Genomic DNA, 12,178 nt, shown 5'->3' with positions numbered 1-12,178 from the left:
AATTGCTACTGTTGTACTCTCAAGGCTCTCTTACAAGTATGGCTATAATTTTATTTAGAACACCTAATGAAGTCGGGCCATACTATACATAATCATTATTAAATTCCTTTGACTATACTGTCAAAGTAGCTGCTTTAATACCATCACATGCTACATCAATGGATAGCTCACTGAAACTATCATGCTAATCTTTCCTCAAGCTTCACAGTTGATTATGGCTATCCACTACCAGTCTTATTCGTCTGCTGCCTATAGTTTGAGCTACTTTTAATTTCCTTGCATCTATCATTTTTATATACTGATTTAAAATTTGTTGGGTTAATGCGATCTTACATTTGCTTGTCTGGTTCTGTCATATGCAGCCCTTCATAAAAAATTAGCAAATTTAGAAAGCTTTGCTTTCTTATGGTCTCCATTTCAAGATCATGTGAGCAAACAAGCAAACAACATTCCTAAAGAAGGGTCTCAACCTGAAACGTCAACTGTTGACTCTTTTCTGTAGATGCTGCCTGGCCTGCTGAGTTCCTCCCAGCATTTTGTGTGTTGCTTTAGATTTCATGCATCTGCAGATTTCTTCACTAGCTGTATTCTACGTTGTCCTTTTGTACTAGCTTGATGTACTTCGGAATGATGTTTCTGGATGCCTGCAAACAAACACTTTTTCACTATATCTCAGTACACCTGGCCACAGTAAGCCAATCACCAATTGTACAGGTGGAACGTGATGTACCCAACACTTGTATTCTGTGCTCTGACTAATGAGGACAAGCAAGCCAGTGCCTTCTTTACCAACCTTTCTCATGTCTCCATGTCCCTAGCTCAGAAACATTTGTCAAAAACCCTGCAGTTGAAATGCAAACTGATGTTTTTCTATACTGGTTAGCAAAAACAAGGTGTATGCCTTATTTAGGTAGCTCTTCTTAAGGACCCTCAAGGAGTACAAGATGCTGGAGTACAATTTTGAAGAAATTAGGAAGGCAAAGAAAAAAAGGCCACAAGATGGTTTTACAAGATGAGGGAAAGGAGAATCCAAAGGATACTAAAGGAAAAGAAGGAGGATAGGTGAAGACCAGGTCAGTCTGTTTTTCTTCTTGTTCTTAATTGCATGGACTGGGGATAAAAGATTTTAAACTAGTGGTATGCTTTCCTGCCACCTCACTCCCATCCTCACAGAAGGATATGAGAGATCAGGGGCATCTCCAGTGCCCATGAAGACAATTGGCTGCAGCTCCTGTCAGACTAAGGAGCAATCAGAGCCACAGTTAGGCTCAAAATGGGGCATCTAGGATACTTGAAATGTCACAGATAGTACAGTCAACTGCACTCCCGTCACACTGTATACATAGCACGAAAGGAGATGGGTAACCACCAGGAAGGACATAGTGCAGGCAGATAATGAAGGGTGGGCCCTCTTTGGTCGTTTCCCAGTTGTTGGGGTAATGGCTTCTCAGAGGATGTGAATGTCATGGTATCATTTGTAAATTTGTGGAAGACATGAAAGTTGGTGTTGAACACAGCAATTAAGGTTCTCCAGGTCTATAATAAGATAGATATCAGGTGGAAAGTTGGCCAAGGTGATGGTAGATGGAAGTTAATCCCAACAAGGCAAAATGGTATATTTTGGGAAGTGCAAACATGGTGGAATCAGAATACAACCACCATGTTTAAGAGATATTTAGACAGGTACTTCAATAGACAACATAAAAATATGGACCTAATGCAGTCAAGTGGAGTTAGTGTAAGCAGGCAAAAAGATTGGTATGGATATATAGACTACAGCGTCCATTTCTATTCTGTACAATCTAAGACTATATGGTTTGTTCTAAACAAGAAACCATAAATACAAGATGTTGCCTTTATTTCAATAATATTTGAGTAATATTGTAAATATATTATTCAATTAAATATAATGTTCTCTCATGGCTACCTGGAGCATACCTTGCCATCCCCTTCTCACAATTCCTCCACCTCCTTTTTCAAAGAAAGGGGTTTCTCTTCCCCTACCATCAATGCTGCCCTCAACCACATCTCTTCCATTTCACGCATATCTGCTCTTACCCTATTGTCCTGCCACCCTAGCAGGAATAGGGTTCCTTTTGTCCTCACCTACCACACCACCAGTCTGCACATGCAGCACATAATTCTCTGAAACTTCTGTCACTGCCAACGGGATCCCACCACCAGGCATATCTTCCTCCCCCCCCCCCCCACCCCACTTTCTGCTTTCCACAGGGATCACTCCCTAGGCGACTCCCTTGTCCATTTGCCCCTCCCCACTGATCTCTCTCCTGGCACTTATCCTTGTAAGCGGAACAAGTGCTACGCCTGCCCCTACACCTCCTCCCTCACTAGCACTAGGCCTCACTAGGCCCCAAACAGTCCTTCCAGATGAGGCGACACTTCAGCTGTGAGTCTCTTGGAGTCATATATCATGCTCGGTACTCCTGGTGTGGCCTCCTATATATCAGTGTAGATTGGGAGACCACTTCGCCGAGCATCTACACTTCACCCACCAGAACAAGCGGGATTTTCCAGTGGCCACCCATTTTAATTCCAGTTCCCATTCCAATATATCCACTCTTGGACTTCTCCACTGACATGAAGAGGCCACATTTAGGTTGAAGGAACAACACCTCCAACCTGATCGCCTGAACATAGATTTCCCAAACTTCCGGGAATGCCCCCACCCCCTTCACCATTTCTCATCCCCTTGTCCCTGTCTCACTTTATCTCCCTTCCCACACATCACCTCCCTCTGGTGCTTTTCGTTCTTCTATGTCCTTCTGTCTCTTTCAACTTCCCAGCTCTTCACTTCATCCTTCCACCTCCAGGTTTCGCCTATTACCTTGTGCTTTTCTCCCCCCTTCCCCCACCTTCTAAGTTTACTCCTCAGTCTTTTTTCTCCAGTGCTACCGAAGGGCTTTGGCCCGAAACATCGACTGTACTCTTTTCCGCAGATGCTGCCTGGCCTGCTGAGTTCCTCCAGCATTTTGTGTGTCACTCGGACTTCCAGCATCTACAGATCTTCCCTTATTCGATTAAGCATTGTTTCTTTGTTTACATAATCTGTGTTGGGTTATATGTAAAAGTACGTGAATGGTATGTGTCATCATGCCACCACGTCATAAGCACGTATCTCACTGAAGTAAAAACTAACAGTAGACATGTTACTCCCAGCTCCATGTTTTTCTTTCAATTAGTTTTAGATTTTGGGGTTACAAAACATAACACAAGATAGTTAAATACAGCTTCTACAAAGTATTTCATGGTAATGACTTCTAATCAGAAATGAAATACCGACCCTGTTTCTCTCTTCACAGGTGGTCTGACCTGTAGCATTTTCAGTCTTTGTTACCAATTTTCAGCATTTGCAATTTTTTGCTTTAGCATTGCAGTTCAGCTGTTTATGTTTCAAATACAGATTTCCAGTTCAGAAGGTTTACAATGTAACAGCTATCAGATTACAATACAGTAAAGCTGACTCACACATGTCAAACTTCAGCTCACATTGCCAGGTTACCATACGTAGCTGCTGTATACATTACATTTCAGTACGGTAGTTCCAAAATTATAGACTATTAATGCTAGCCAGCTGTAAACATTGCAGAACTGAAAAAGGATTAAGCCAACAGCATCAAACACAAAGTGCTTCAAATTACCTTTTGGACCTTCGTAACCTGGCTCTGCTTAGGAAATGAGGCACGGTGATGTTTGATAGAACAGACCACAAGCTGGAGTCGGACATGATGCAGAAGTGAACACTTCAGTTCCCTTTCAGAAAAAGGGATGGGCCTTCCACATTCAGTAAAGACAGCTCCTCCAGATCCTTGGTGGAAAGCATCCTTAGGCTGCCAGATCACTCGAGAGCTGCTGCTTTTTGAATGCTTGCCATAAACTATCGTCCAACTTAAACAAGCTTTGAGATACAGCAGTGTTTTTTTTTAAAAAAATTGTCCTTGCCAGTTCGGTTGTTAATCTATTTCAAAGAGCCCACAACCATCTCCAGTTACGCCTCACTTACTCCAGAAGATTACTGAGTGGCCATAGGAAGCTCACACAGCTTGCAGTTAAGACATCTTGGTGTTTGGTTGCAACACCAAGGTAAATCATCTATTTGGGATTTACCATTTCATGGAATCAAGAGGGAGTCACTTAAACCATTAAACTCTTATAAATCAGAAAATCAGAAACTTTGTCCAGCCCCACTACATATTTTTAAACTTTAAAAATTGCAATTTACACAAAGATTTCTTATTAACTACACAATTCTGACTTTCTGAAACTATATTTACATTTATTTTCCCCCTATCCAAATCCTGAATATGCTATGAGCCCTTGACTAACTTCTATATAACAAAGCCTGCTCTCTACTCCAAGCAGGTAAAGATAATTATGGTACATTGCAGGGGAGCACTGAACCAGGATTGGCACACCAGATCCAAATCCAATTACGTGGTTATAAAATATTAATCACAGATATCCCTCTATTGCTGTTTGCATGCATCCCACACGTTTTGATTCTGCTGCAGTGCTCCTTGAGAATGAGCCTTGGGTGTGCCTGTACTCAAACTGAGTTGAGGAGCTGTGCAAACTTCCCACCCAGCCCAATCTGCCTAATTGTGCATTTTCCCACCCAACCCAACGTGTCTAATTGTGCATTTTGAAAGGGAGCAGGAGCTAGGTTAAAAATTTAAGGCAGACAGTCACCCAACCTCCTCAAAGAGTCATAGAACACTACGGCACAGAAATATGTCCTTTGGCCCGTCTAGTCTGTGCCAAACTATTTATCTGCTTAGTTCCAGTGACCTGCAACAGGACCAAAGCCCTCCACACTCCTCCCATCCGCGTACCTGTTCAACCTTCGCTTAAATGTTGGAATCAAACCTGCATCCACACTTCCACACTCACAAAACCCTCTGAGTGAAGAACATTCCTCCTCATGTCCCCCTTAACCACTTCAGCTTTCATCCTTAACCTATGATGAAACCTGTGTTTGACAAAAACCTTTGAAACATTCATCCTTAACCTATGATGTCTAGTTCCAGTCTCACCCAATCTCTGTGGAAAAGGCTGCTTGCGTTTACCCCATCTATCATCGTTGTCGTCTGAACACTTAGTGCAGAGGTGGCACATGAGGCCCCCTACCCCATCTATACCCCTCATAATTTTTTATACCTTGGTCAAGTCTCCTCTCATTCTTCTATACTCCAGGGAGTAAAGTCCTAACCTATTCAACCTTTCCCTATAACTCAGGTCCTGTCAACATCCCTGTAAAGTTCCCTTGCACTCTTTCAATCTTATTGGCATATTTCCTGTGGGTTAGAATCCTTCTGCAAGGAGGATAATGATTATTAATTAGCATACCTTAGGTTTAATCTATCCTTCATGAATCCTTCATATACTCTGGGACACACATCCATTAAATCATACCTCCACCTTGAACTTCACAGTAACTGGCAGGTGGTAGCGTTTTTACGTTACGCAGATCCGACAGGCTGAAACTACATTGATTTTTGCAAGTGCAACTTTTATAAAATCATAAATAACTTTAATATTTCCATAAGTGGCTACTTATATTTCCAAGGACTGCCTGTTCCAACACTACTTCCTCCTCCCCACCTCCAGGTTTTGATTAGCTCCTAGCAACAACACATTTTCACTGTGAGGAGTAATCTCAGAAGATTCCAGAAACTTAACACAATATGCAACGCAAGAGATTCTGCAGATGCTAGAAATCAAGAGCGATACACAAAATGCTGGGGGAATTCAGCAGTCAAGCATTTTCTACAGAGGGGAGTAAACAGTTGACGTTCCGGGCTGAAGCCCTTCACCAGGGCCAGAAAGGAAGGAGGAACAATCCAGATTAAGGAGGTGAGGCAAGGGAGGGTTGGCAGGCTGGGTGGGTGGGGGAGGGGAGAAGTGCGAAGCTGGGAGAAGAGAGGTGAAGGGCTGAAGAAAGAGGAATCTGATAGAAGAGGAGAGTGGACCATGGGAGAAAGGAAAGGAGGAATGACACCAGGGCAGATGAAGAGAAGAGAGGGGTAAATGCTAGAACATTCAGAGCACAGTATTTGAATATGACAACCAGATCAAAGATTAGTTTATAATCACAGTGACAAGATCATAAAACAGCTTTGTACAGCTGAAAAATGCAAATACCTTTTAAAACAATAACAGGGAATAGGGTTCTGTTAAAGTGTAAATGGATATTGTAGCAATCCTGTTGACATAGAAACAGAAAATAAACTTCATGCAGTCGGTCCTTAAGCAAGAGTCATTTATTTATTTCATGCAAATGGCAGGATGGGTTTCCTAGAACACAGCACACAATCAAAGGGCTTTCCCTGGAGACCAGTTCACAGTATTTCAGAGTCATTTTTAACCATCCCATCAAAAGCTAAATGGCAGGGAGGACAGATAATTGGCTTCCAATGAAATTTCTTTCTATCTTCCAATCCCATTTTGAAGTGGTCTTCTGCATTAATTAGGTGTACTGTACATCAAAACCACAAATTGTGGTTTTTTTCTCCCAAATTTTCCAAATGCTTCTCTGCTTTTATAAAATCAGAATTTAACAAAATCCTTCAGAACATTGACAACACACAAGGAAACTTCTTCCCCAAAATATGAAAAAAATTACTGCATAAACAATGATAACCGACCTTAATCAACTTACTCGGTTTGTTTAGTAATGCAAAACACTGGACAATTATCTTACAATTCCATCATATTTTCCATCTGTTCCATAATTATAGTTCTAATCAGTTTGAAACCTAACTCTACATTTACCACTGCTGTAATATAGCCCTTAATTCAAGTGATCATCATCTTGCCAAATTCAGTTTCTGGGACAGTTCAAAACTTTGAACTTCACATTCACAGATCAGATCTTAACCACAATTTATATTTCTATAGCACTGAAATACAGTCGTGTCTCTGAATTCTGTAGGGCAGTTGTGGACACTGGAGGGGAATAAGAATCAATTTCCTTCTCAGACAAGTAGCAGATTAACTTCACTCAGTGGAAACATCATCAGTTATCAAACTCCATCAATATTTCCCTGTTATGCAAAGTTGCTTGATTGTCTGTACCAACTCCCTGTGCTTAATATTTCTTCATTTCAATTTGTGAAAAGAAAATTCAACGTACATTCAGTAGGCACTCCGTAGTTTTTGATTAAATTAGAGTAATGATCCGTCTCGGAAAGCAAAAGTAAAGCAAACAATTTCTGTGTGTGGTAGATGAAAAGCTGACACTGAAAACAAAGGAAGAGAATGAGAGAAAGTAAAAAGGGCAATAAGAAAGTTAGCGTGCACAAAATGCTGGAGGAACTGAGAAGATCAAGCAGCATCCATGGAAAGGAGCAGAGAGTCAATGTTTTGGGGTGAGACTCATCAAGATGAAAGATCCTGTTGAAGGGTCTCAGTTCAAACATCAACTCGTTATCCTTTCCATAGATGTTACCTGATCTGAAGTCCTCCAGGGGTGGGGGAGAGGGGGGAGAGGGGGGAGAGGGGGGGAGAGGGGGGAGAGGGGGGAGTGGGGGGAGAGGGGGGAGAGGGGGGAGAGGGGGGAGAGGGGGGAGAGGGGGAGAGGGGGAGAGGGGGAGAGAGGGAGAGAGGGAGAGAGGGAGAGAGAGAGACACTCTTGATTTCTCACATCTGCTGAATCTCTTGTGTTAAAAAAAAGCTAATATTTATCATTTTGGAAACTGCACAAGCCAAGAAAAATATTGTATGCTCCTGATTCTTCTGATTACACAGAGAATATGTTTTGTTTTTGTCCCAAACTTATGCCTACAGGCAACAGTGAGAATACAGATCTTGTTTTGAAAATACCTTGTTTTAAAAGTCAGTATTTGAAAACACTCTTGAAAGCCATGCCTCAAGCTCTGAAGCCACTTATTAGGCTTTCAAATTTCAAACAGCCGAAATTAATTTTGTTACATCTGTGTCTTACTGGGAACTTCAATCACCGCACTCATGGAATCACTGCACGGGCACAGGGCTATTCCTCAAAAGCAGATTATACTCCACTTTGGAACAATTGATGAAACGCCAATAGTACAATAACGTAAATTGAAAATGCTCTTGAGCCCCTCATATCAGCGAAGATCAAAAAGAGATTTATAGAGGTGGTTGGGGGTGGGGGGGGGGGAATGGAACTACAGTTCGGTTCAGGCAAGCTGGCTACCACTGGAAATGGAAGCAGATATTTATAACCGTTACGTGTCAGATAAATTCAACATTGTATCCCCTGAAGTCCAACAGGCAATGTGGCACGATGGCCAGGAGCAACCATTCCACAGGCACCGAAGTGGAGGAGAGGGAATGTTGAGCAAAGCAACAGCTGCAGAATTAGTGTGCTGGATGATGTACTGAATCCCAGGCTGCTTCTACACTCGGCTATATAAGTGGCCAGGGAGGTCATCTTTTCCAAAGGTAGATGCTCGGTGGAAGATCTGAGTGAACATTTGTATGGAATTGAGGAATTAGAAACAGGAGACCATTCAGTCCCTTAAGCCTGCTCTTCCATAAAATATAGAAGCAGAACTAGGCTAATCAGCCCACTGAATTAAAGACCAAAGTAAATGTGTTATCCAAGTATATATATGTTACCATAAACTACCTAGATAATAAGGTCAGACCCCTGCTCTACTCGGTCTATCCTTATGACTGAGGCCAAGCACAGCTCCAATGCCACATTTAAGTTTGCTGATGATGCCACTGTCACTGGCAGAACCAATGGTGGTGACAATATAAGAGGGAGGCAAAATCTGGCTGGGAGGTGCCACAACGACAACCTCTCACTCAGTGTCAGCAAGACCAAGGAGCTGCAGGCGAAGGAAGCAGAGGTTCATGAGCCAGACCTCATTGGGGGAAATCAGAAGAGGAGGGGGTCATCAACTTTAAATTTGTCTGTGTTATCATTTTAGAGGATCTGCCCTGGGTCCAGCAAGCAAGTGTTTTTACATAGAAAGCATCTATGGAAGGGAATAAACAATCAATGTTTCAGGCTGAGACCATCATCGGGACTTTTAAGTAAATAGGTTAATTCATTTGTTCTCTTGCTGAAAATGATTACGGGGTGGTACATGGAGATAATTTTTTTAACTATTAATATAAATTTATTTCATCAGCTTCTCTCTGACGGTGGTGTCTGAAAGGAGGATGCAGTCCAACTTGCATGCCATCTTGGACAATGACTCCCATCCACTCGATAATGTACTGGTTAGGCACAGGAGTACATTCAGCCAGAGACTCATTCCACCGAGATATAACACTGAGCATCATAGGAAGTCATTCCTACCTGTGGCCATCAAACTTTACAACTCCTCCCTCGGAGTGTCAGACACCCTGTGCCAATAGGCTGGTCCTGGACTTATTTCCACTTGGCATGATTAACATTATTTAATTATTTATGGTTTTATATTGCTATTTTTCTTCACTATTCTTGATTGGTGCAGCTGTAACGAAACCCAATTTCCCTCGGGATCAATAAAGTGTGTCTGTCTGAATACCATGTTGATAGGTGGAAACAATCTCTTGCAGCACAAGCTGTCACAGGCCCACGCAGAGGTACAGCCTCAATATGTGCTGCCCGAGTACTATTTGGTTTTTGTGGTTAACCTTGGCTGGCTGTTGGAATCATTGAGGGGAGCAGAGAGCAGGGAATTCACATGCAATTGCATTGCAGCCAAAGCTGCCTGCATAGCCAGGGCCCCCACAGCTACAGGCATCCCACAGGTGGTGCAAGCCTCGAGCTTTCCATGTCACCTATCTGCTTAAATGTCCCTGTTCTCAGTGCCCCATCTTTATTTATTTTTCCTATCAACAGAAGTAACTGGCAAATGAAAAATGAAAATACTCCAATTCTGATTACAAGACTGTACAGGAAGCCACCGTGGTCTCATTAAAGAGGCTTCACTTTAATTTCAAAATGTTAAAATAATTCTCGTGGAAATGACCTGCAGCTATAAAGTAAAAGGCCATTTTAAATGGAAGAACAATGATTGCTTAAAAAAAGACAAAAGTACTATACAGTATGCAGCAATTATAAAGTGAATGAGTTGTCTTTAATTATGGGAGGAAACATTAGAGAGGTGGGTCAGCAAACAAGGTGATTGCTACATGAAAGCAGAACTGAAGCAGCAATAAATGTTTTTTAAAAAACACAAGTTCTGTACTTTGTAAACAGAAATAAAATCCTGGCAATCGGGGAAGGACCCACAATAAGATTGCAACAAGGAATTTTCCCAGTTCATCAGCCACAATTTCACATGGATTTCCTACTGCGGGCTTCCCTCAATGATTCCAACAGTGAGCCAAGGTTAACCAAGTCCTTCACTTGCTGGACCTCTGCAGCAAAGCACCAACATACATAATGAGGATAAGTGGCTAACTCCAGTCAAAGGTCAGGTTCCTTTGTGGTTGAAGCAGATCCAGTTCATCATTTTGCAGGTGAAGTGGACAGACTGCAACAGGGACACAACAACCAGAGTCTGCAACATAAATTCAGCTGACCCCATACATGTACTGAAGGAAGGAGGAGCAGACAGTCTTGTGGATTTGTACAACTAGAGCAGCCCAATCACTTCTTTTATGTGACTGTGGTAGGCTGCAAGGAAATATAAATATCTCTGGACAGAGCCCAAAGCACAAACATCGTTTGCTATCACCGTCATGCTGGTCAGTATAATGTGGTGTCTGCTGGGCTCCAAGTTCCAGCAGGTGGCGGATTCCAGTGAGGATTTCATCAGCGATGCACATCTCATACCCTGTTTTTTTTTGCTGAACCAGGTAAAATTATTTCTCAAATATCCTGGGCAGATCTGCTCTCTTGTTGAGAGCTTTCCTCTCCCTCCTCCTCTAACAATGTGTCATAGGTTGTATATTCTCCCAACCACCAGGTGGATGGTGAGTAATCCACCCACAAATGGGAGTAACCGCTTTGCTCAAGCAAGCAAGCAAGGGAGAGAGGAAGTTAAAAGTTCAAAATAAATTTATTATCAAAGTATGTATATGGCACCATATGTTATCCTGAGATTCATTTTCTTGCAGGCATTCACAGTAACTTCAAAGAAACACAATATAATTAATGAACAACTGCACACAAAGATGGCAAACAATCAATGTGCAACAGACAACAAATTGTACAAATGCAAACAAAAATAAATGAACATGAGTTGCAGAGGGAGAGGGGAATCAGAAGGGAGAGGGAGGAGAGTGGGGAGAGGGAAACCAGAGAGGGAGAAAGGGGGAAAGAAAGCAAAATCTTAATTTAATAAGGAAGTATGTGTCCCAGCATGAAGTAAAAAGACCGCATGCCCACAGACTTCCCACCTGGAAACAGAGGTGATATTTCATACAACACTTAGTTCTATAAAATCTCTGACCAATAAGTACAAATGTCATGGATAAGCTGCAAGTCCAGCCACACGTTGCGATGATCTGCCTCTCAATCTCTTGGAATAAAGGAAATTAGGTGAACTGTAGAGGGACCAGCATCTGGCGGGTGATGCTGAAAGAGTAATCAGCATACTGATCAAATATCTCATGTTATTCCTGGAGGCAGATGTTCTCAGACATTAATACAGTCCAGACTAATGGAAGAGCCCATAGTGGTTTCCTGAAAGTGGGACTCAAAGGGAAAACTTGATTCCAATCCCAACAGAATGTTTCCTTTGCTCCATCCACAGTAAGAACAGCAACAATAAGAAGAGCTAAATGATAACTTTTACCCACAAACTCACGTTAGCACAAACTGCCCAGTTCAAGCAGCCAGAGCAAGCCAACCTGGTGAATTATTATTCCCCTTGCAGGATTCAAAGCCCCATCCACAAGACCTTTACAGTTTATACTGCAAACCCAGTCTTGTGAATATATGGACAAGTATTCCATCCACCTCTAAAAATGTACTTTCTTTCTATTCACTGCTGAATTCCAATGGTCTTAAATCAGCCCTTATTAACCTTCCATTCTACAAAGTCCAAGTCCACCTTTCTTATAATTGATGCAGCAAGGATCAGTGAACACACATTATAAACACAAAATACACTGCAGATGCTGGAGTCAAAGCAACACGCTAGAGGAACTCAGCAGGTTGGACAGCATCCATGGAAACGAGCGGTCAATGTTTTGGGCCGAGATCCTTCATCCTGACTGCTCGTTTCCACGG

General features: G+C 42.2%; 1 protein-coding gene across 19 annotated transcripts in view; it reads right to left on the bottom strand.

The window, feature by feature from the left end:
• LOC132396665 (microtubule-associated serine/threonine-protein kinase 4-like) overlaps positions 1 to 12,178 on the bottom strand; it is a 398,948-nt gene that overhangs the window by 145,803 nt on the left and 240,967 nt on the right. For 2 of the 19 annotated variants that reach the window (XM_059974440.1, XM_059974441.1), the window contains exon 1: positions 3,660 to 4,067. The exons of the other annotated variants lie outside the window; for them this stretch is intronic. In XM_059974440.1, coding sequence (XP_059830423.1) covers positions 3,660 to 3,745 — 86 coding nt within the window. In that variant the 5' untranslated portion in view covers positions 3,746 to 4,067. Of the gene's footprint in view, positions 1 to 3,659; positions 4,068 to 12,178 lie in introns of those variants that run through there. 19 annotated transcript variants of the gene reach the window in all.

The sequence above is a fragment of the Hypanus sabinus genome, chromosome 7, assembly GCF_030144855.1.
Source record: "Hypanus sabinus isolate sHypSab1 chromosome 7, sHypSab1.hap1, whole genome shotgun sequence".
NCBI lineage: Eukaryota > Metazoa > Chordata > Chondrichthyes > Myliobatiformes > Dasyatidae > Hypanus > Hypanus sabinus.
This window is presented reverse-complemented; position numbering and strand designations above follow the sequence as displayed.